General features: G+C 42.1%; 1 protein-coding gene across 2 annotated transcripts in view; it reads right to left on the bottom strand.

Annotated features, from left to right (window-relative positions):
* Positions 1 to 19,936, bottom strand: part of LOC108709958 (receptor-type tyrosine-protein kinase FLT3) — an 89,624-nt gene that overhangs the window by 68,588 nt on the left and 1,100 nt on the right. Inside the window, exon 1 of one of the 2 annotated variants that reach the window (XM_041584510.1) lies at positions 4,297 to 4,402. The exons of the other annotated variant lie outside the window; for it this stretch is intronic. Coding sequence (XP_041440444.1) covers positions 4,297 to 4,339 — 43 coding nt within the window. The 5' untranslated portion in view covers positions 4,340 to 4,402. Of the gene's footprint in view, positions 1 to 4,296; positions 4,403 to 19,936 lie in introns of those variants that run through there. 2 annotated transcript variants of the gene reach the window in all.

The following is a 19,936-nucleotide window of genomic DNA, read 5'->3' as shown; positions in this document are numbered from 1 at the left end:
GTTAATGGGACATCTGCCATTGACTTCTACATGAACTCGGCAGGTCTGGGTTGGAGTCATTTTTTATTTGGACTTTAAGAAAAAATAAGGCAAGAAAAAACTGGACTTTAATAAATAAACCCCTAAGTCTCTATATAGAAATCATTAGCAGGTAGGGATCATTTCTAAGTTCTGAAATATTCAGAGTTAATCTGTGCTCCTTTTGGATATTATATAAGCTATAAATATGTATATAAAACTATTTTATGCATCCTAGGTTTACAGTCACATGAGTTGGGCCAGCTAACTAGAAAGAATGGGCTTCAGCAAGTTGTAAAGATAGTCGGACCGACTCAAAACCTTTGCTGGGTTTTTCGCCCAGGGGCTTTCCTTCTCCTTTAACATGTACTACCTATTTGCAGGGACTTATGCCAAGGGAGATAAGTGCAAAATACATGGTGGATAGCACATGTTTTTTTGCACTATGAACCCTGCCTTGCACTCAGTGGGGCAAATTCACCAAAAGGCAAACATTTGGCAGGAATATAATCCGCAGGGACATTGACAATTTACTAACAGGCGCAGAGGACAATTCGCTAGCAAAAGAGCGAATTTTCGCTCAGGTGGACGAACGATCCTGTATGCCGAAAAGTTATAAAAATGAAAAAAGAGGTATTTTCACGTGAACGGAGTAATTTACCAGCAGCAATTTACTTTTTGGGCAATGACACAGCATTCTGGGGCTTATTGAGAAAATTAAAATAATATAAGCTTTATCTCACTGAAATAAGAACATTCTAAATATAATCAAATTAAACATCCTATACAGTTTCTGGAACGATCTAGTTAGTCTTCAATTTCCCCCCTGTCAGGAGTTGGAGCTAGATTTTGATTGACATTTAGGTCTAATACATCCTTTGGGGGGGGAGGGGTTGTACCATTTGCTTAAATGAGAAGCAAAGCTTCCAAAGCAGTGTATTGCCAATAGCCACAAAAGTGCAAGCAATAACACTATATTTAATTTGCAGAATGCTTTACCATACCTGAGTAAACAGCAATAGAAGCTCTTTCTGTTTGTTTAGGATAGCAGTTGCCATATTAGCTTGCTGTGACATCACTTTCTTTTGACAGAGGACTCAGAGCAGCATTATTTTGATGGTTTACTGGTATATTTATATAGACCTTTCTGATAAAGCTTACTTAGTTTTAGCCTTTCCTTCTTCTTTAAGAGATGTATTACAGTACACTCTTTCTACTCGCTCTTTCAGCTTATATTTCCTTAAAATGACTCCTGGTAAAAATAACAATACCATGAAATAGTTCTCATTTCTACCTGAAAACCAAAATGTTCAGCATTATGAGGAACTGTTACTTCTAATATGAGAGTTTCAGTATGACCCAATGTCGTGAAAAAGAAGCACCAAAGAAATAAAACCTGGCTTTTTAACCCTTCTATGCACAAGCAGAATGCAACACTCCGGCTTCCAACCCCATTCTGGACTGGCAAGGCCTCAATGGATTACATAATAAGGTGGCAGTCACAGTTTACCAAAAAGTACACAAACCCTAACTTGAAATTCTAATTAAGGGCTAAACTCCACAAGCACTTTTGTCAGATGGTGTTGAAACCGTAAAACAGATGTAGTTGCATGAGTCAAAATATAATGCGACTGATACAAAAATCTGATGCATAAGTAGGGTTACCACCTCACCCCTAATAATGTGTAGGTCGAGGAAAACTTGATTCGTACCCAACCCTAATCCACTGCACGTTTCTTTTTATACACCCGTCTGACCTGCCCCGCAGTGATGTCATGGAAGGGGCACAGGAGTATATAGAAAAGAGCGCATCCAAGTGGAAGTGGGGCACTAGAAGCTCGTGCCTGCGGCCTTCAAACTTTGTGCAGAAGTTCATTAAGATGCATGATGCAGATAAATCAGTTCAGTCTGCAGCATGCATCTAAATTAATTGCTAATTAGCCATACTAATTAGCCATGTTCGGTTTTAAAGGAGTGAGGTGGCGTGAGCGTGAGCTACATGTAAAATTCTCGATCTCACACGACACAACGCCTGGGCGTGTTCAGACCAACTTCCACACAAAGTTTGTAGGCCGCAAGCATGACCTTCTAGTGCCCCATTTCCACCTGGATGCGCTCTTTTCTATATACTCCCGTATCCCACTCCATTCCATGACATCACAGTGAGGCAGGTCAGATGGGTATATAAACAGAAGTGTGCAGCGGATTAGGGTTTGGTTCTCTAGGGCTGGGTACGGGTTTAGTTTTCCTCGACCAAAGCATCACTAGTTTGCTTTCTACTTGCTGGCGCACTGATCCTGAAAACCTTCCCTCGAAAAGAAGCTCAGACCACGTACATTATGGTTCAAATTTATCAACAGCCAATCAAGCTGCCCATATGTTTTTGGAGTGTTGGAAGATAGTATCAGGAGGAAACCCATGCAGACATGGGTAGAACATACAAGCTCCTTGCATATAGCACCCAGATCTGAACCGGGGGGCTAATAATGGCTATTTGGTAGTGGATTGGCAATCTGAAAGAGACTCTGTTGGGGACACCTGTTTTTTATACAACCAAAACTTGCCTCCAAGCCAGAAATTTAAACATAAGCTCCACCTTTGAAGCCACTGGGAGCAAGAGACATGGGGTTGGTGAACAACATGTTTCTCACTAGCCACTGGTTGGGGATCACTGCTTTAGACCATAGTATTACAAGGCAAGTGTGCTAAACACTAAGCCAACATGCTGTCCTAGCAGATGTTGTTCTTCAGAAGATGATGAAACCTGTCTTGGACAACAAATGGGTCCGTAAAAAAAGTGTATTAATTCACTTTCCATATTTCAGACAAATACTTTTGCAATGGAACCACTGAAACAGCAACAGTTAATAAAGCTCTGTGATAACACCTTATACTGTGGTTAAGTCTTGTGTTGGTCAGAGCTCCTCTTGCTTTACAATGTTACAGATATAAACAAATATTGCTATACCAGGCATTTATACCAGGCATTTATACCAGGCATTCAGCAATAGTTCCAAGAATATCAAGGACTTCAGAGAGCAACCAAGACATGTTTAACTTATCTCCACTTAAAGGGGTGGTTCACCTTTAGGTTAACTTTTAGTATGTTATAGAATGGCTAATTCTGAACAACTTTTCATTTGGTCTTCATTATTTATTTTTTATAGTGTTAAAATGAATTGCCTTGTTCTTCTGACTCTCTCCAGCTTTCAAATGAGGGTCACTGACTCCATTTAAACAAATGCTCTGAAAAGCTACACATATATTGTTACTGCTACTTTGTATTGCTCCTCTTTCTATTCAGGCCTCTCCTATTCATATTCCAGACTATCATTTAAATCAATGCATGTTTGCTAGGATTATTTGTATAATGAAATTGCAAACTGGAGAGCTGCTGGATAAAAAGTGAAATAACTCTAGAGCCACAAGTAATAAAACATGAAAACCAATCGCAAATTGTCTCAGAATATCACTCTCTACATCATACTAAAATTTAATTTAAAAGTGAACAACCCCTTTAACTTGCCTTCAGGCTGAGCTTCAACTGCCACTGCCCATAGGGAGCCCAGCCCAACAGGAAACACTGCCCTAAGGTATATAAGTTTAGAGTGGTCTATCTGAGAACAAAAGAGGCAAGCTCGGATACCTAAAGGTGGCCATACACGGATAGATCCGCTCGTTTGGCAATATCGGGCTGATCCGATCGTGGGCCCTAGGGCCCAACGATCGGATCCTTCACGTTCGCAAACGGGCGATCAGATCGCGGGGCCGCATCAACGAACAGATGCGGCCGCGATCCGACGGGATTTTTAACCCCATCCGTTCGAGATCTGGCCGACTTTCGGCCAGATCTTGATTGGGGAAGCCCGTCGGGGGCCCCCATACATGGGCCAATAAGCTGCCGACTCGGTCTGTCGGCAGCTTTTATCGGCCCGTGTATGGCCACCTTTAAGATCGTACAACAGAGAAAACTACAACTTTATCACTAACACAACACCCTAAACATCTGTGCAGACATATTTCCTCAGTCCATGGCTTAATTATACTAGCAAATTTCCATTGAAAATGACAACTGCCTTAATAATTTCCATTATTCCCTAGGTGGCTATTTACCCAAACAGCTATGAATGTTGTATTGCCACTTACAAAGAGCTAATACAGGAAAGGGATGCAAATGAAGTTATTAGAACCATAAGTCATCCTTATATATAGTAATACGCAAGCTGCCATACGTCACCCCAAAGTCTCTATCTCAGCGACCATTGAGATTTCTTTTACCTTGAAGCCAAAGCCCAGGCCTTGCAGAGCAGATATTCTTCATGTTATTCACTCTCTATAGACAGCTTAGTATGACTTGAAGTTGTGGCAGTCATCAGCAGGTCACCTCCCTATCCCGCTCTGTTCAGTTGAGACGTCAAAAAAAGAAAAACCCACAAGCACCTTTTTTTTTAAAGACAGCAACAAACTTCTCTATTTCTAAACCTCTGGGGTCTGCATCAGTCAAGGGTTGTTAATATATCACGCAATATATAATGCACAGACCGTGATACTTACAGCATCCAAAGTGCAAGGAAAAAGGTTTTTTTTTACCCGCTAGAATTACGGTGTGGTTTTTTGGTCTTATTTGCATGTTACTGAAACTTTTGCCTGTATCTAACATGACAATATTTTTGTCATTCTGACACACAACTTTGACACAGTATAGTGTGCCTGGATTTTTTTGCTCATGATCTGATCAATTATCCAGCCGAGATATGATTGCATAGGAAACGTATACAGGTATGGGATCCATTATCCGGAAACCAATTATCCAGCAAGCTCTGAATTATGGAATGGCTATCTCCCATAGACTCCATTTTATTTAAATAATCCAAGTTTTCCTTTTTCTCTATAATAATAAAATAGTACCTAGTACCTTGTTCTAGTAGACTTAAGGTAGGAAGATCCAAATTGAGGAAAGATCCATTATCCAGGAAGCCCCAGGTCCCAAGCATTCTGGATAATAGGTCCCATAAATGTACAAGACTTGTCATTGTAAAATTTGTAGTAAAATCTGCTAAAACATTGCAGAAGTCCCTATCCCCTTTGTAATCACAATATTCTATCTGTCTATTGTGAGTTATAACCCCTACAAAAGAAGTGCATTTTATGACACAGAGGGGGTTATTTATTAAAAAGTTTTTTTACTTTAAAATCCAAATTTTCAGTGGAGAAAAACAAAAACTTGAATTTTCAAGATTTATTATACTCCAAGGCTGCAAAATGTCAGAATTCGCCATCTCAATCCTACCCAGGTTGTATATAAGTCAATGGGAGAGGTCCCTATCCGTTTTGGAAGTTTCTATGGTCTGCACTGCAACTAGCCTGAAAATCCGACTATTTTGGGCAAAAATCCGAAAATATCAAACAATACGATTTTTTGCGGTTTTTCTCCAAAACAATTAATTTGTGCTTTTTTAATAATAACTGAGGTCAAATAGTAGATTCTAGTTTGGTCGAACTTTTTTTTATTTAAAAAATCAGAAAAATTCAGGTTTTGATAAATAACCCCCAGAGTGTATGTGGCACTCTGCACAATGGGACACGAGAGCTTGGTACTTTACTTAGATCATACGATGGAGTCTCATTTGCACCGAAGACTATGTAGCAGAGTGCTATGCAAACCAATTTGGGATGGAAGGAGTGCAATGCATCAAGCTTAAAGGGCAAGTCAACCCCAAAATAAAAGAAAAAACATAAATTCAAGCAACTTTCCAATATACATTTATTAAAAGTTTCTAGCGCTTTTAAAGTTACTTTTTAAAGCAGAACTAAATCCTAAAAATGAATATGGCCATAAATACCATGTTTTATATTCTGAACTTATTGCATCAGCCTAAAGTTTCAGCTTGTCAATAGCAGTAAAGAGCCAGGACTTCAAACTTGTCACAGGGGGTCACCATCTTGGAAAGTTTCTGTGACACTCACATGCTCAGTGAGCAGCTGTTGAGAAGCTAAGCTTATCAAGCAGAAAATGAGGTTTGTCTGTAATATAAGATGATGCTACAGGAATGATTGTTAAATTCTGATGCTAATTGCACTGGTTTCTGTGCTGCCATGTAGTAATTATCTGTATTAATTACTAATCAGCCTTATATTCTGACATTTATATTCTATGTGTACTGTATATTGTGAGTGGGTCCCTAAGCTCAGTAAGTGACAGCAGCACAGAGCATGTGCAGTGAATCAGCAGAAAAGAAGGGGAGCTACTGGGGCATCTTTGGAGACACAGATCTTTACTGCTACAGGGCTGTGGTTGCCTCGGGCTGGTACAGAAGCACAAAACATATTGTACAACATTTCTAGCCTTCTTCTTTAGTTAAACTTTAGTTCTCCTTTAAACAATGTTGGAAAAGTTTTATTTTACAAGGACAGGTCTGTTAATCAGCTGCCTTGTGTTACATTGGATCAACTGTCTGAGCCATTAGGGCAGCGAATAGAAAGTGACAGACTCTGCTTTCAATAACAATACATATACAAGTAACATAAAAACCACTGAAAATGTTAAATGAATATCAAGTACCCATTTAACCCAAGCAAGGTGCATGCAATCGGTAATGGCTAATTAATAGCCTGCATTAGAGAGGTGTCCACATGTACTTTATATTGACATATTTACCCACACCAATATGGGACTTAGCCTCTAAATGCGAATGAACAATACTAGATAACCAAGGCCATACATGTAATATTAAAAAGCAATATTTATTATCACCATGCCAAAACTACTAAAACCATTTAAAATAAGCAGCGCTGCTTGGGGGTGAAAATCCCATTAACCCTATTTAGTTACTAATAGATACAATGCAGTGAGAGAGGCTGCGTGCACGCTGTTAATGGAGGCCTCCAATTGTTTCAGTTGTAACAAACTTTTGATCAGGTGCACGGAGCATCAATCTGGAAAGATCCGTAATCAAATGTTCATCAGAAGAGAAAAGCGATACATTATCGCATCCGTAGTATAAATCACCAATAGAGTACTCAGTTTAGTGGCGGAAGAGATGATTGATCCAGTGAAATTAATAGGTGGTATAATGTATAACGGTATGTGAGGGCGGAGCCGGTGTGGGGTTAAACATTTGTTGCCCAGAATAGTTCAGGCTATATAATAGAAAAATGAAGCATTGGAATGGAGGGGATCACTTATGTGTGTCCAATGGGCATCCGAATCCCCATACTTTGGTGGTATAGCAATCGGTTATCCTGTGCAACCAAGTGTTCTCATCACTGCACAAGGTTCTAATAACGAGATTGTTACACAGAGCTTAAAGGAGAATTCAACCTGAGGGGAAAAAAAACCCCTACCCCCCACCCCAGGTAGACCCCCCTCCCTCCAGGCTAACTACCCCCCGTATTCTTCCAGCGGAGTTCCACACCTCCAGGTCATTTATAAACAAGTTGAAAAGCAAGGGACCTAGTACAGAGCCCTGCGGTACTCCACTAACAACACTGGTCCATTTAGAAAATGTTCCATTTACCACCACTCTTTGTAGTCTATCTTTTAGCCAGTTCTCTATCCAGGTACAAATACTATGTTCCAGGCCAACATTCCTTAATTTAACCAGTAACCTTTTGTGTGGCCCTGTATCAAATGCTTTAGCAAAGTCTAAGTAAATCACATCCACTGCCATCCCAGAATCGAGGTCTCTACTTACCTTCTCATAAAAAGAAATTAAGTTAGTCTGGCAAGATCTATTACGCATAAAACCATGCTGGCACAAACTCATAGTATTATGATTTGCTATGAAGTCCAGTATCTTATCCTTTATTAACCCTTCGAAAAGCTTTCCTACCACTGACGTCAGACTAACTGGCCTATAGTTTTGAGGCTGAGAACGGGATCCTTTTTTGAATAGAGGCACCACATTAGCAATCGCCAGTCTGTCAGCACTATGCCAGATCTCAATAAATCCTTAAAAATTAAGTAATGAGGTTTGGCAATCACAGAGCTAAGCTCGCTAAGTACCCTGGGATGAATACCATCTGGCTCCGGACCTTTGTTAATCTTAACATGTTCTAGTCTCTTTTGAATTTCATCATGTGTGAACGATGCATCATTAGTTGTATTACTAGAATTGGGACTATTAAGAAGGAAACTTTCACTTACTGGTTCCTTATTTGTGTAGACAGATGAAAAAAAGTTGTAGAGTGTACTTTGTGTCTGAAGGTTACCTTGAATCTGTCTGGCAGTTGAATGTGGTTTAGCACGTCAAACAATTCCTACCAATCAGTGATCAATAGTTCTCTTGCATCCATGTCCAGGAATATTAAAGGAACAGTTCAGTGTAAAATAAAAACCTTGCTGTGCAAAATAAAACATGTTTCTAATATAGTTAGTTAGCCAAAAATGTATTGTAAAAAGGCTGGAGTGACTGGATGTCTAACAGAACAGAACAATAACTTCCTGCTTTTCAGCTCTCTAACTCTGAGTTAGTCAGCGACTATAAGGGGGGCCACATGGGTCATAACTGATTAGTGAGTTAGCAATTGACCCTCAGCATACAGCTCAGATTCAAAAGCAAATAGTAATGGCCCATGCGCCCCCCCCCCCCCTCAAGTCACTGATTGTTTACTGCCTGGTAACCAATTAGTGGAAACCAAGAGAGCTGCAAAGCAGGAAGTAGTGTTCTGGCTATTATGTTAGACATCCAGTCACTCCAGTCCAGTTATACATTACATGTTTGCCTAACTAACTATATTATAAACATTTTTTATTTTGCACAGCCAATCTTTTTACCTAGTTTTTATTTTTACACTGAACAATTCCTTTAAGTGCCAAGTCTGCAGATGAACGACAAGCATTACAAGATTTATACTACCTGCTGGATAATGACCATTATAGAACTGATATAAAGGGTCCCTTCACTAAGTTGAGACCAAAAAGTACATTTACACCTACAAGCTCCACCTGCATTAAAGTGGAGACATTCATCGAAAGTTGCACACAAGATTTGAGACAACTCCACCTCAGGAGACAAAATAAACTTCATAATCCCAAAAACATGTCTTGGAAAGAAAGGCAAGGCTTAATTCAGTTAGAAAATAAAAGTGAAATAATAATTAAGCCAAGTGGCAATATAGTAATTCAGGATAGAATAACATACGTACAAGAGTGCCTACGTCAACTAAATGATAAAAACCGTTATACACAAGAAACAACTGACCCCACAACATTTCAATCTAAATTACTAACAATATTGAATAAAAGGAAGTATATGAATCTAATTAATAAAGATGAGTTTGCCTACATGGCTGTGAAGTCGCCGGTTATCCCTACTTTTTATACTATCCCTTAGATACATAAGAATGCCACATCACCACCAGGGCATCCTATTGTATCAGGAATAAGTGTATACATAGATGAGATTTTGAAACCTTTTGTCTCCAGCCTTCCATCATATATACAGGACTCAATGGATGCTTTGCGACATCTAGAGGGTATAACACTAAATGATGATCAATACTTAGCTTGCCTATATGTAGAATCCTTGCATACAAGTATTTTACATGAAGTGGGGCTAAGTGCGGTTCAGGATACGTTAGATCAGAGGGGACAATAATACCGTAAACATAATTCCTTTGTGGTAGAACTGTTAGAATTCATCCTGAAACACAATTACTTTACGTTCAATGGCCAGTATTATCCCCAAATAAGGGGGACCGCGATGGGAAGCACTACATATGCCAACATATATTTAGGATGGTGGGAACGTAATTAAGTCTTCAGTGAGGACCTCATCGAAATATACACAATGTATTCCACTCTGGCGACGCTACACAGATGTAGTATTAATATGGACAGGAGCTCCATAAAAATTCTTTGCATTTGTGGAAAGATGAAATACTTTAAAAGTCACAGCGGAAATTTATAAAAACACTGTAAACTTTCTCGACATACATATCTACATAGATCCAAATAATAGTGTCCATACTTCAGTATATAGAATAGAGACAGCAACCAACAACTTATTAAATGCTAAAAGTCAACATTCCTCTAATCTAATCTATGGCATACCAACGGGTCAATATTTAAAGGAAAACAAAAGGCAAACACTAACACTAACTCTTTGGAAAGTTCATATGCCAATGCCTTAAATCGGTATAGGTTTAGCTCTCCAATGTGCATATTAAATGTCAGATATTGCTGGGATTCGAGCCAGGGGCCTATGGGTTTCTGGCTCAATACCATAGCCATTTGGCCAGGTGAGTAGCCTGTAGGGTTGCTCGCTATATGTTACCTGGCCTCTGCAGTCCCAGCCCAGCTGCAGCCTGATTGGCCTCTCCAGCCCCAGCCCAGCTGCAGCCTGATTGGCCTCTCCAGCCCAGCTGCTGCCTGATTAGTTGCAATCAGCCAATAAGAGCTGACTCTGCCCTATTTAAAGGGCATGTAAAGGCAAAAAAATAAAATCCCATTTTTACTTTCTTTAATGAAAAAGAAACCTATCTCCAATATACTTTAATTAAAAAATGTGAACCATTTTTATAAGAAACTGACTGTATGCAGTGAAATTCTCCCTTCATTTACTGCTGTGGATAGGAATTGTCAGATGGTGCCTAACTGCTAAGCAGGGAAACAATCAAACTTATGAACAGCAGGGGGAGCACCCACCTTACTTTCCAGCCATGCAGAACTCAAGCAGCTTTGTTTATGACGATCCCTAAGCAGCCCAGACCACACTGAGCATGTGCACAGTCTTAGTCTTGCAAAGATGTTTAACAAAGTTACAAGATGGTGACCCCCTGTAGCCAACTTTGAAAGCATAAATTATTTGTTTGATTAGGCTTGTGGTGCAGTAAGTTCATGTTTATATTTAGTATACAAAATACAGCATTTCTAGCCTTATTCTATTTTAGACTTAACTTCCCCTTTAAGGTCAGCCCTCCAAACACACCTTGCCAGCGCTTTGTTTCCAAGACTAGCAGTGTGCTATTGTCCCTAGCTAAGGTTTTCAGTTCTAGCCTCCTTTCCTTGCCTTGTCTGAACTCTTCCCTGTCTTGTCCTGCCTGGCTCTAACCTTGTCTTGTTCTGCTTTACCTTCCCTTTCTAGTTCTGCTCCAGTCCTGCTTTAAGCCTTGATCTCGCCTTGATCTCTCCTTGCTTTAACTTTGTCTTGACTTTGCCCTGCCCAGCTTTCCTTGCTATTCCGTATCTTGCTCTGTTCCTCACTCCAAACCTGATCTTGCATTAACTTATTGTAGCTTTCCCTGACTTCATCATCATCATCATCTATTTTTATAGCGCTGTCAAGATACGCAGTGCTTAGCCTTGACTTCGCCTTGTACTGACCTTGCCGGTTCCTGATTCTTGCTTCCTGACTCTGCCTAGTACCTTGTACCCCCTCATCTCGCTCTGTATCTTGCCCTGCCTTTTCCAGTCCTCTCTTGCTATCCTGCTCTCCAGTGAACACGAGCCAGGTACGGGGAGCATCACAACTCAGTCACATTTTCACCTCCATGCTGCACGTAGCATCCGTCCCCCTCCGGATCAATCCATAGAATTAGAGCAAAAAACGGAGCATTCGGGGTGATATGTTAAAATCTTCAAATTTTAATCATCCAGGTTAAAAGAAATAACAGCGTGTCAAGTTCACATCAGATCATCCGCTTTACGCATTTCATGGCATCTCGCCACTTCATCAGAAGCGTATCCTGCTCTCCAGTCCTCACCTGCTATCCTGATCTCCAGTCCTCTCCTGCTATAGTATCCTTCTGCACTCTATCCCCAGTTTGATCTGATCTACGCCTGCACCGCCCTGTCCCATCCAGTTTGTTCCTGTTCCACTCCTGCTCCATTCAGTCTGTTCCTGTCCTGAGTCATCGCCCTCTTCATCCTGCCTAGTCCAGTCCTGATTTTCGCCCTCTCGTCCTGTTCTGCTCTGCATCTGATACAGTCTGACTCTTCACCCTCATCAACCTGTTCCTGCCTTCCCTTTATGTGTTCCCTAGGCACATACAGCTGCTGCCTCAAGGACTCACCCTTTCCCTATCAGTCTCCACAGGGAGGGTTCAGGCAAAGACGAAATCCAAATTCAGGCAAAAGTTCAAAGGCAGGCAGGATGAATGCAGAATCCAGGTCCAGGCAAAGGTCAAAGTCCAATAATCAATAAATCCGGAATGATAGCACCCAGGAACGATTAAAAAAACAAGTCCTATACTTGGGCATTGAACCGGCGTCTTGAGCATCCTTATATTTGAATTTAGCGCCGGTTTGTTATGTCATCATGCCGGCGCCTCCACTACCCACGTGGCAGCTATTACCGCCGCCATCTTGGATTTCGCCGCCAAAGGGAGTAGACGCGCTGAGCGCATCCAGCACTCGTGACAGTACCCCCCCCCACGGGGGGCCACTGGACCACCAAGCCTGGGTTTCTGGGGAAAATGCTTGTAGAATTCCCTTACCAGTCAAGGAGCATGTACATCAGAGTGTTTCTCCCAAGAGCATTCTTCAGGACCAAAACCCTTTCACCTAATAAGGAACTGGAGAGAACCCCTAGAGAGTCTGAAGTATAAGATCTTTTCCACCTAGTACTCTCATTGGCCGTCCACCGAGATAGCTGAAGGAGGAGACTGAAGGAGGCTGAAGAGAAGCGATTGGAAATTGCTGGTTTCTCTAGGGATACGTGAAACACATTGGGTATTCGCATCTCAGGGGGAAGCTGAAGTCTGATTAACAATCTCCACAATGGAGAATGGACCAACAAATTTTGGACCCAACTTGGTAGTAGGCGAAGCGAATGTTCCTAGTGGATAGCGACACCTTGTCACCAACCTTGTATAGAGGAGAAGATTTACGTCCCCAATCAGCAAATGTCTTATGCACTGCACAAGAGCACTCTTTTCCAAACGTGATTTGGTCGCAGCCCAAATAGCAGACATATGGGCTGCTTGATCGTCTGCAGCAGGAACATCAGACAAGATGAAGTCTTGAGGGAAGGCTTGAGGATGTTGTCCGTACACAGTCATAAGTAGAGACCTTCCAGTGGAGGTGTGGCATGCATTGTTATGAGCGAATTCCACCCATGGGAGAAGATCGGACCAATCATCCTGACAGAGGGAAACACGATTCCTCAAGAATTGTTCCAAAGCTTGATTTACACGCTCTGCTGTCCCATTGGTTTGGGGATTGATAGGCAGAGGAGAACTGAAGTGTAATACCCAAGTCTTTACATAAGGATCGCCAGAACTTAGCTGTAAATTGAGATCCCCTGTCAGAGACTATCTCAGCCGAATAAATTGGATGAAGAGCTGGGTGAGTTCCACCACTGAGGGAAGTTTCCGCAATGGGATGAAATGTGCCATCTTGCTGAAGCGGTCAATAACTACCCAGATCACAGTGTTCCCTCTTGAGGGTGGAAGCTCAACAATGAAGTAGTCCATGGACGAGAGGGGATGGGTAGAGGTTGTAATAACCCACTTGGGCGAGTATGGCTAACCTTGGAAGTGGCACAAACGGTACAGGCAGCAACAAAGTCTCTGACGTCTTTACGGATAGTCGGCCACCAGACTAGGCGTTGTAACAGCTCAAGAGTCTTTTCAGGACCAGGATGTCCAGCTTGCTTGGAACAATGAGTCTGTTGTAGGATGGGCAGGCGAAGCTCAGAGGGCACAAACGCCATCCAAATGGGTGTATCAGCAGGAGCGGAAGATTGACCCGACAGGATTTGCTCGGCAAACTAAGGAAAAAGGGAAGCAATAATCTTGGCAGGAGGAATAATTGGTTATTGCCTTTCAGGGAGACGATCCACTGCAGTGAAACTTCGGGACAGTGCATCTGCTTTCCGATTCTTGGAGCCAGGGCAATAAGTCAAGATGAAATTAAAGCGGCAGAGGAAGAGAGCCCACCTAGCCTGACGGGGATCCAGTCTCTTGAGAGATTATATGAATTTTAAGTTTTTATGGTCAGTATAGATAGTGAACAGGATCGAAGATCCTTCTAAAAGGTGACGCCACTCTTCGAGGACAAGCTTTACTGCCAAGAGTACACAATTCCCAACATCGTAATTCTGCTCTGCTGGAGGGAATTTTTTCACAAGGACGTAGTTTCCCATCAGCAGGATGTCTTTAGGACAGGATAGCGCCAGCTCCAACTACAGAAGCATCCACCTCAATGAAAAAGGGTAAAACCGGATCTGGATGTTGGAGGACAGAGGGAGAGGTGAAACTATGCTTCAGGGACTGAAATTCTTCTACAGCTGAAGGGGGCCATGAGTTGGGTTTACCCCCTTTTCGGATGAGCGCAGTGCGAGAGGAGAACCCCTTAATGAACTGTCGGTAGTAATTTGCAAACTCGATGAACCTTTGTATTGCTTGGCACTCCTGAATTGTGGACACTTTGGCAGGATCCATCTCGAAACCCTCAGGAGAGACAATATAGCCAAGGAAAGGAATCTTGGACACTCTGAAGACGCACTTCTCAATTTTGGCAAAGAGGGAGTACCTCCTTCACCTGGGAGCGATGACTTTCCAAGTCCTTGGAGAAGATTAAGATGTCATCGAGGTACACGACCACGAATCTCCCTAAGAGATCCCGGAAGATGTCGTTCACGAACTCTTGGAAGATGGCGGGGGCATATGTAGTGCCCATCCCAAGTATTGAATGCTGTCTTCCATTCATCCCCTTCATGAATGCGGATTAGGTTGTATGCTCTGCGTAGATCCAACTTAGTGAAGATCTTTGCCCGTTTCAGTTGGTCAAATAGTTCTGCGATCAGAGGCAAAGGATATCGATTCTTAACTGTAATCTTGTTAATCTATGCAGGGATGCAGACCACGATCCTTCTTCTCCACAGAGAAGAAGCCAGCTCCTGCCCGAGAGGTAGAAGGACGAATAAATCCCCACTGGAGATTCTCCTGGATATAGTCTTTCATGGCGGAGGTCTCACAGGAGAGAGTGGATAGGTGCGACCCCCTGGGAGGCATGGCTCTAGGAAGGAGATCAACAGGACAATTGTAGTGACGATGAGGAGGGAGAAACTGCAGACTTTTTACAGAAGATGACGGAGAATTCCTTGTAGCAGGAAGGCAGGGCTTTCAGATCTGTCGAAGAGATAGTCACTCGGTGGAGGGGATTAGCGAGAAGACAATGTTCTTGACAGTACGGACTCCATCGAGAGATCTGCCCCGAAGACCAATCAATGGAAGGGTTATGAAGACGAAGCCAGGGTAGACCCAAGACGACAGGAACTGAAAGGGAAGGAAATAATCAGGAACGATAACTTTTCTTTATGTAATGTCCCAACCTGCCCAGGCAACTCCCCTGTTGTCATGGAGATTATCTCGGACGTAAGTGGCCTGTCGTCAATTGCTGTAACCCGTAGGGGAGTGGTCAATGGATACAAGGGAACCTCCATATATTCTTGGCAGCCCCTGAATCGATGAAGGCAGAGCCAACAATAGTCTTAGTGGCCAGACAAATCTGTAAAGGCAGAAGAAACCTGTGAGAGTTCTCTTGGGATTTTGGAGCAATGCCACCCACATATGTCTTCCTAGGTTTACCTTGAAGAAGAGGACCCTTTGGCTTCACAGAGCAGGAGTTGGCAAAATGAGACTGACCACCACAATACAGACATACCCTGCCAAACACCTCCGGAGCTTCTCCTGCTCAGAGAGACGTGCCCTTCCGATCTGCATGGGTTCCTACGGAGGAATAACAGAGGGCTGCTGGGGTGATAGAGGCAACAGGGGTCTTTGGAAACGGGGAGCCAACGTAGGTTGGAATCTCTTGATACGGTCCTTATCTGCTTGATGTTCTCTTTGCCGAGTGTCCACCTTGACAGCCAAAGCAATAAGGTCTTCTACCAGTGTAGGTAATTCACTGGAGACCAGGTCATCTTTAAGATGGATAGAGAGCCCATTGTAGAAGGCAGCATGATAGGCTTCGTTGTTCCAACCAGTTTCTGCAGCAAGCGTACAGAATTCAATAGCATATTCAGCAACAGTGTGACTCCCCTGGCAAATCTGAAACAGCCGTGATGAAGCGGTAACAACCCGACCAGGAGCATCAAATACAGTCCGGAACTCCTGGAGGAAAGCCTTGGCATCATCAATTAGAGGAGATTCCTTCTCCCAGTGTGGAGATTCCCATTCGAGCGCTTTCCCAGCCAGAGTAATTACAAATCCCACCTTGGCTTGCTTGGACTCAAATTGTGTGGGTTGCAGTGACTGGAACTGGTGTTGGTGGCGTGAGAATGGAAATGCATACCACGAAAGGCCCTACTGAAATCAGGCTGAACTTCCTCAATGGGGTCCATGGCCCAAGTATAATGTCAGGGGGCCTATCGGCTCCCATCCGGTAGTAGTCTGGACTCTGGACCAAGAGGAAGCTGTAGGGTTAAAAGTCCAAGATCGCAGTACAGGAGGGTTCAGGCAAAGAGGAAATCCAAATTCAGGCAAATGTTCAAAGGCAGGCAGGATGAATGCAGAATCCAGGTCCAGGCAAAGGTCAAAGTCCATTAATTAATAAATCCAGAATAATAGCACCGGGAACGATTAAACAAACAAGTCCTATACTTGGACATTGAACCGGCGTCTTGAGCGTACTTATATTTGAATTTGGCGTCGGTTCGTGACATCATCAAACGTGCCAGCTATGGGTGCCGCCATCTTGGATTTCCCTGCCGAAGTGAGTAGACGCACTGAACTCGTCCAGCGCTCGTGACAGGAAGAATGTGGTCGCCATCTTGAGAAAGGAATATTGGCTTTTGTTTCTACGCTTTCACTATTGGCATGCGCGAAAAATCATTACCCCTGACCTCAGCCAGGCGTCATAGATATTCATGGGCAGAAAACATTGAAAACACTTTATCCCCTCGCTGTGCACGTCTAGTGTTAGGTGCTGCCTAGTAGCTCCTGCCTGCACGAATGAGAACCAATGATAGAGTGTCTCCATGGAGATGTGTCTCTTGCAAACTACAGGAGCGTGTTTACTGGGGGTGCGATTAGCTTAATTTGCATGCGCCTCATTGTAGAAGGGAAAAAAGCATGTGCAGTGGTATCTATTTCATCCTAATGTCCCTGAAGGCTGCATCGGGCAGCCTGTAGGAAGCTTGTCGCGAAAACAGTGACATCACTGGACTCCTTCACTCTCATTCTCAACAGCGCGTTTCCTGCTGCTAGACACCAGGAACAGCGGATTAACTCTGCCCTGTAAGTGCTTCTTGTAACAGCCTTATCAAACAGCTTTAGTTATTTTTTAGCTTTCGTTGTCCTTTAAGGGTAAGAAGATTATGCAGCACTGTTAATGAATTTAAGATTGAGGCCAAAAAACTGTATGAGAGGTTTAAGCAAAGAGGCTATAGCCACAATTCCCAAAAAAATGCATACAAGAGGGCATTGGAAGCAGTTAGGAACACTTTGCTTGCACCAAAAAAATTAACTGCCCCAGATAAAGAGGGCATTAACAAAGCAATAAGAATGATTGGAAACTATAGTCTGGAACAAAAAGAAGTAATAGGGGGAAAAAACACAAATAACATTTAGACAGAGTAGAAATGTGCATGACCAACTAGTACAAAGTCACTACAAAAACACTGTCAAATCAAACTGGCTGGCAAACAAAAAAATCCTGATCGCACTGTGCTGGGGGGTCGCATTATTATTAATTTCATGACGGAGGCTGAGGGCCGGTGTAAATTTTAAATTGGACCGCAATTGGCCCGCGGGCCTGACTTTAGACATCCCTGCCATAAATCATTTGAAAAACGGCAGGAGTAATATATGTGATGAAATGCCAATGTGGTAAAACATATACAGGAAAAACACGAAGAGAATTCAGGAGGAGAATTTTGGAACATGTAGGTGGCGTTAAACATACAGTAAGAGAAACACATCGGTTGTGAATCATGTTAATGAGATACACAACAGTTAAAATGATGTGATGAAATTCAAAGCCGTATAATACATAAAACCTACTATGAGGGTTGGTGACATAGACAGAGTACTGTTACAGTGTGAAGCACAATGGATCTACTGTCTAAATAGTAAAGCTCCCAATGGCCTCAATGAAGGCTTCACGTTTACTCTAACCCCATGTCAGAATTCAAAATTAATTAATTAATTTGAGAAAGGGATTTCAGTAAAGAATTCTCCTGGAGCAGCACTATTAACTGATGCATTTTGAAACAAACATTTGTTGGAGATGGAGTAGTAGCCTTGAGACTGTCCATGCTTTCTTTCAATGTTCTGTCTCCTCTCCTTAGACAGTTCTCTGCTTTTCTTTCTTTTCTCCATGTTCAGTGTGGTGCCCAGAGACATATCTGTGGTTGAATGTGTGTTTCTTTTACTACAGGCACCTGCAACTCAACAAAGTGAGTTTACTTACAAATTAAAGTAGAAACACCTGCTTAAAGGGCACTGGTCACCTTGAATTGTATTACCCCACCAGAGCTCTATTAGCCCACACCCCTGGTAGGGTAAATAAATCCAAAAATGGCTCTAAAAAAAACAAAGGTATGGATCAATGCACATTTCCTGCTCCACCTGTTGCATTAATAAGTTAGTATCTATGCAAACACACACATTTTCTTTTTCCAGTTAAAAAGCCACCATACCATATCAAAGCACCATTTGTTGAGTTCAGTCCATTTTTGGATTTCTCTGTTCATTTTTTGTGTTGTTCCATTGCAGCCAAAAGAAATACCATAGCACTGTTATTTTCAAGACTTTGCTGGCAGAACTGATACCAATATTTTGGTCACTACTGTGAATATTTTCACTGTAAATATTAGACAGTACAGGTATGGTATCCGGAAATTCATTACCCAGAATGCTCCAAATTACGGGAAGGTGGTCTTCCATAGACTCCATTTTATTCAAATTTTCTAAATATGGTCTCCTTTTTCTCTGTAATAATAAAACAGTACCTTGCACTTGTTGCCAACCAAGATATAATTAATCCTTGTTAGAAGCAAATCCAGCCTATTGGGTTTAGAACGTTTACATAATTTTATAGATCCAAATTATGGAAAGATATCATGACTGTATATCAGTTTTAATTGTATTTACTTTATTTTTTTTCAGTTTTACAATATTTCTTCAGATGATCCCTATTATCACAGTTATACTAGATATTGTCAAACCATTCCATTGTGATATTTTTGACATTTGTCATTTGTGTAATGTATTAAACCCTATTAGATAAGTCCCTTTCTGAAGGAGCTTGCATATGTTTTGCTACTAAGCCCCTTCAGCTGTAGGTATAGCATTCACCAGTCTTTTTACTCAGCCAGGATGCCAATTATTACTTTGTCAGTTTTAGCTTTTTACTATTTCAGCAACATTTCATAAACACTCAACCTATCATATTCAGCATTGCGATTTTACAGTCAACAAAAGCACAAACACCCAGTACCTGGAAATGAGTCTGTGTGCCCAAGGCAGGTCTTTTGTAAACCAGGCTGGAACTAACCTCACTAATCCTTTGGGATGGGTTTTTTGTCTCTGCTCTAGGACATTATTAACAAAATGTTTTAGTCTTGTCTCGCTTGAGTCTCAAGAAATGTTATAACGAATGAGATAACAGTGACTTACAAGATTGCCAGTCATCTGAGCAGGGATATATACTGCCTAGATCAGTGTGCTAGAGTCCTGCACAGAACCAATTTTTGAGACCTGGACCTGACCCGAACCTGCAACCCACATATTTATCCACTTGGATCCACTACCTGACCCCAGCCCGCAACTGTCTTATGCGCAATACGATCCGCAACCACCATTTAACAGGAAGTGCTGTTGCTGCAAGCCGGAAGTGACATCATCAGAAGTGGGCAGAGACAGAACAAAGTTTTGTAAAATTTTAAAAGGAGAAAAATAATAATACGGATCTATACCTATACACGCACCCGAAAATCCTACCCGCAGGGTACCCACTTTTTTTGCCGGT

This window comes from Xenopus laevis, chromosome 2S (assembly GCF_017654675.1).
Source record: "Xenopus laevis strain J_2021 chromosome 2S, Xenopus_laevis_v10.1, whole genome shotgun sequence".
Taxonomy (NCBI): domain Eukaryota; kingdom Metazoa; phylum Chordata; class Amphibia; order Anura; family Pipidae; genus Xenopus; species Xenopus laevis.
This window is presented reverse-complemented; position numbering and strand designations above follow the sequence as displayed.